The sequence below is a fragment of the Nicotiana tabacum genome, chromosome 18 (assembly GCF_000715075.1).
Source record: "Nicotiana tabacum cultivar K326 chromosome 18, ASM71507v2, whole genome shotgun sequence".
In the NCBI taxonomy this organism is placed as follows: Eukaryota; Viridiplantae; Streptophyta; class Magnoliopsida; order Solanales; family Solanaceae; genus Nicotiana; species Nicotiana tabacum.
In genome coordinates, this window is record NC_134097.1 from 101,784,162 (window position 1) to 101,789,723 (window position 5,562).

Consider the following 5,562-nt stretch of genomic DNA (forward strand, 5'->3'; position numbering starts at 1 on the left):
ATCACACAACACCTTATATAACTGGAGATATGATTGTCAAAGTGAGGTCTTGTGCATACTCATTCACAACTTTAGTCCATTATGAAATTTTCCAACTTGACTTAGACTTAGGTCTCTCCTTAGACCCCAAATCACTTATAATATAACTTATACACTTATTAACATATCCAATTGATATCCATTATATCATGAATCCTCATTTGTACACAAAATAAAATAATTAGCCTACCTTGGCACCACGAAATCTTAAATTACTTAGCAAAATTTTCCGGGACCTTACATACTCCCACTATTCCACCTCGAGACTGTCATAGCTCGAGGTCGAGGTTTGGCTTGCACACTGTAAAACTTATTTTATTCTTTAATTCATATATTTAATTCCTTATTTATCAATTGATATTGGATTAAATCATATATTCTTAAAACTACAATATAAGTTTAATTGTTACTCGGATTTTAGGGTAAACAGAGAGAGAGACAGAGGGAAATTCAACCACAAGCCTTTGGATACAAAAATAAGAAAAAATTCATCTTATGTGTGTAAATATATTTTTCTAATGTTGACACAATGTGCCTTTATCAGTTGAAAATAATATAAAATAAAAATTAACTTGAGACAGGAAGTAAAGCAATGAAACCAATATAGTGAAAGCAGCATAACATACTACAGTCCAACACAATCTAATTTATGTACCCAAAAAAAAAGGATAACAGCTATTTCATTGAACACATATAAAGCACCCCAATCTCTGTGTCACGAAACATACTAGTAATGATACAATATCTCTTCCAAATACAAAGGGAACAAACAATCTGAAAAACAAATGTGTAGTCCAAGAAAATGTCCCTGGCGGAAGATATCATTACCTAGTAATTAACAGCCGGTTGTGCCACTGGCACATTGCCATGTCCACCAAAAGGTTGCCCTCTAAACATCGATAAAGTCTCCAGAAGATGATGCTTTGCTTTCTCAAAACTGATTAATCCCATAAACCAAAAGTCATGACCATCAATGGTGACAATCTGAATGTACCTTTCTGATGGATTTTCTCTCATCACTACAGGGTTGATAGTGGCAATGTTTGCCAATGGTATTGCAACCTATATACAAGCCAAAAGCACTTGTTAACTGAAGGAGCAACATCAGTAGTAGTTTTAACACGCAATTGTATGTATATCTCCCATGTGTTTAGTTTCTCTTCTCTTATTCATTTTCATCGCCGATAAATATCACACATAGATAGTGGCAGAGACAAGAATTTATACAAAAGGATTTGACAAAAAAACAAAATGTCATAGTTGAGATTCAAACATGAGAGCTAAAGCAACTTTTGAGCCCCCTTAACACTATACTAGATTATCCCGTTATGTTTAGAGGATTCAATAGTTTATATACAATAAAAAAATTAATCGTTATTGCCCTACTCATACAGTATATTTTTCGATGAGAAGGAGATTCAATTAAACCATTTTCCCCCACCTAACTCTGCCCCAGGGTTAGCACTTTCAAGGAGAACTTAATACAAATGTACCCTTTTCTGGTGCATTTATAGTAAGAAATATTCAACTCATCAAAAAAAATACATAGTACCCCATAATGTATTGGCATTCAGTGAATTTATAGTCTAAATTTGCACGACTTAATTACCTTATAGTAGCTCCAAGCCTCCTGTCCAGATGGAGCTCCGAAAGATAAGGGACGATCACTACAGAAAGCCACTTTAGTAGATGATAGGTACAGAGTTCCAGCAACAGGGCCAGTTGTTGTAGATAGGTAACAAGCAAATGTTTTCTTCAACTGCTCATTTGGATCTGTAGCAAAATTCTGCTTGTATAGTGGCTCATATCCTCCCTCAGTTAAAGCCTTAGCTGTCAATTTAAGCTTTCCACATGCAGCTTCGGATACTGATGGCCCAGTTTTCACTACAACATGAAGAACATGCTAGATCTATCAACAGTTGTTAATTTGACACTTGTAAATATATTTGCCTGGTTTAGTTTGGCGAAATAGACATAATCAAATAAATAAATATTTGTATCCGTCATAGTTTAAGCTTTTCGATGAGGTGACAAGACAATATATGTCTCATCTCCACCTCTTACTGAATAAAGTTTCACATGCACTTGTCTAATGAAAAAGAATCAATCTCCCAATTGGAAAGGATGTTGAAGATTAAATGAAGGAAAAGTACGTCTTCTATAGCGAATTATTCCATTTGCTTCATATTTTATGTGAACCTTTTGATTGGGACGGAGTTGAAGAAAGAAATAAATAACTAGATAAACCTCATGGTCTGAATTACATTGGTGCGATTATAGAACTTTTGAACCTTAGTATTCTTAAGGGATCTTTACATAAATAGCCGGTCATATTCATTTTTTACTTTTTATATCCATATACAAAGATTATACATTAATTATACACAATTATACACATATTTCCACCGGCTATTTTTAGTTTAAGCGGTGGGTGTGCAGTTATTTGGGTTAATTCTTCTATTGTTTCTTAACATACCATAATATTTGTGTGATTATAAAACTTGTTATTTGCTTTGTTATTAATATTAAATGGGAAATTTAAGTTTTTAACGGACTAAATAGGAGTAGGAATTAAGGTCAATCAAAAACGGGATAATAGTTCAGATGAGTAAATCACACAATTCAACAAACAGTTAGAACTCACGGTTATGCCAGACGTTGCGGGCGGTGGTCTCAGCTCTATTACTCCAAGAATTGAGCATATGAACAACAGGATCAAGAGGGTTGTTGCTCGGCCTTTGAACAGGAGAATACACAAGGTAAGGCTGTGGTTGAAAATCTTGGCGGTGATGGTCCTGATCAGCTCTCCATAAGGCAGCCTTCTGGTTGTCTGGATGTGTAGTTGGAACTGCTGGAGGTCCCATAATATGGGTACCCAATTTTGCCCGACCCATATCAGGTGATGGATCTTGTGATCCTGAAGTTGATGAAGGAGCTGCAGGGGGAAATGTTTCGGGGGGTTCTGGTTCTTTAGCTTTAGCTGGTATTTGGTTATTCTCTGGTGTGCTTGTCATAATCGATCGGTCAAAGAAAAAGTTTATACTGTCTGATATGCTAAAGATTGTGCTGAGAATCTGCCTTAGCAGAATGGAGAATTTTAAGTGGAGAAATGGTAATGGGCTATGTTTTTATATAAAGAATTGAAGAAGATGAGAAATAGGATATATTCTGTAAATGCCAACGCGTTTTCTTTTGCTTTGTTATGAAGATTATGCTGCAAATTAAAGCAGTTAGCTAGAGAACATCATCAGCTGAAAGAGACATCAAACTAGTAGAGGTAAGGCTAATTATATAAGATTATCTCCCACAAATATTTTGCAACATACCTTAATTTAGTAATTTTAAATTAGAGATTTATTTAGTAATGTTATATGTTTGGTTGCAATTTCTACCTTCTTTTTTTTTTTTTTTTTTTTTTGCATAATTAAAGAGAAACAAGGAAGGGTCAACTGGTGATCATTGGATTCAAACTGATTATTCTTTTATATTTTCTCGGTAGTCTACTCGGTTAAGAAATGGCTCACATTTAGTAAATTTCCTATGTTGCCAGTTTGCACTGTTTTTGTACCCAAATAATTGCTTGGCTTTCTCGTGGTTAAATAGTCTTATTTGACGATATACGACATTTAAGAATATTAGAAGATTTTTGACTTTTGTGCTCGAATAAAGGTGTCTATAATATACTATGTGTTATAAAATAAAAACAATGCAGTAAAATGTAAACAAGAAGAAATAGAGAGAATGGAGAAGTGTTTTCTTCTTTCACTTTGGTGTAATTTTTCATTGTAATTACATGGCCTTTTATAGACATAAAAAGTAAAGATGATGGACATAAAATAGAAACTTTAATCTTTAAGTTATTCACAACATGGGCATCCAATGTAGCATTCAATGTAGTATCCAATGTAGTATCCAAAGTAGTATCCAATGTACAAACTATTCATAACACTCCCCCTTGGATGTCCATGTAAGATAATGTGCCTCATTAAAAACTTACAAAAAAATATTGGGATGTACATAGTTATTTATAATATGCATTGCTTGCTGCCTCATTAAAAACCTTACCAGGAAAACCCAGTGGGACAAAACCTTGGTTAAGGAAAAGAGTGCAGTGTGTAGTTACTCCCCCTGATGAAAAATCACTTAATGTATCGAAGACGACGCATTCCAATCTTATATATCAGCTTTTCAAATATTGAGGTTGGTAATGCCTTAGTGAATAGATCAGCCAAATTATCACTTGAACGAACTTGTTGTACATCTATTTCACCATTCTTCTGAAGATCATGAGTGAAAAAGAATTTCGGTGAAATGTGTTTTGTTCTATCTCCTTTGATATATCCTCCTTTCAATTGAGCTATGCATGTAGCATTGTCTTCATACAATATTGTTGGAATATTCTCTTTCGAAGAAAGACCACATGTTTGCTGAATATGTTGAGTTATAGATCTTAACCAAACGCATTCTCGACTTGCTTCGTGAATGGCTATTATCTCTGCATGATTTGAAGAAGTAACAACCATAGTTTGTTTTGTCGAACGCCATGATATGGCTGTACCTCCACTTGTAAATAAATAGTCTGTCTGAGATCGACCTTTGTGTGGATCAGACAAATATCATGCATCTGCATAACCAATCAATGATGGCTTGGATTCATTTGAATAAAATAAACCCATATCAATGGTCCCTTGGAGGTATCTGAATATATGTTTAATACCATTCTAGTGTCTTTGTGTTGGCGAAGTACTAAATCTTGCCAATACGCTTACTGAGAAAGCTATATCTGGTCAGGAATTATTGGCAAGATACATTAATGCCCCAATTGCACTAAGATATGGTACTTCGGCACCAAGAAGCTCTTCATCATTTTCATGAGGTCGGAATGGGTCTTTCTTTATATAAAGTGATCTCACAACCATCGGGGTACTCAATGGATGTGCTTTATCCATATAAAATCGCTTTAAAATCTTTTCGGTGTATGTCGATTGATGGACAAATATTCCATCTTTCATATACTCAATTTGTAGACCAAGACAAAATTTTGTCTTTCCAAGATCTTTCATTTCAAATTCTTTCTTCAAACAGTCTACTGTTTTTGGAAGCTCCCCAGGAGTTCCAATGATATTTAAATCATCAACATACACGCTGATTATAACAAATTTAGATCCAGAACTTTTTATAAAGACAAAGGGACAAATTGGATCATTCTTGTACCCTTCTTTCAACAGGTATTCACTCAGGCGATTGTACCATATACGTCCTGATTGTTTCAATTCGTATAAAGATTTCTGAAGCTTTATTGAACAAGTTTCTCGAAAATTTTTATATGCTTCTGGCACTTTAAATCCCTCAGGTACTTTCATAAAAATTTCGTTGTCTAATGATCCATACAAATAGGCTGTAACAACATCCATTAGATGCATATCAAGTTTTTCTTGTACTGCCATATTTGTGAGATACCTAAAGGTGATAGCATCCACTACAGGAGAATATGTCTCCATATAATCAATTCCAGGCCTTTGG

At 34.5% G+C, this 5,562-nt stretch overlaps 1 protein-coding gene across 1 annotated transcript; it reads right to left on the bottom strand.

The window, feature by feature from the left end:
* Window positions 1-662: 662 nt before the first annotated feature.
* LOC107766879 (GEM-like protein 5) lies at window positions 663-3,284 on the bottom strand. The gene is made up of 3 exons (XM_016585760.2): window positions 2,684-3,284; window positions 1,649-1,923; window positions 663-1,101 (listed from the first exon to the last, which is right to left on the bottom strand). Exons 1-3 carry the CDS (start codon window positions 3,051-3,053, stop codon window positions 868-870), a joined length of 879 nt encoding a protein of 292 aa, XP_016441246.2. The 5' UTR covers window positions 3,054-3,284; the 3' UTR covers window positions 663-867.
* Between the last annotated feature and the right edge of the window lie 2,278 nt (window positions 3,285-5,562).

What these genes read in the sequence shown, in the direction of transcription:
- LOC107766879 (XM_016585760.2), bottom strand. Translation starts at nt 3,053, where the DNA reads ATGACAAGCACACCAGAGAATAACCAAATACCAGCTAAAGCTAAAGAA. An exon ending in CCGCAACGTCTGGCATAACC is followed by an intron (nt 1,924 to 2,683) that starts GTGAGTTCTAAC and finishes TTCATGTTGTAG; the next exon opens with TGAAAACTGGGCCATCAGTA. An exon ending in AGGCTTGGAGCTACTATAAG is followed by an intron (nt 1,102 to 1,648) that starts GTAATTAAGTCG and finishes GCTTGTATATAG; the next exon opens with GTTGCAATACCATTGGCAAA.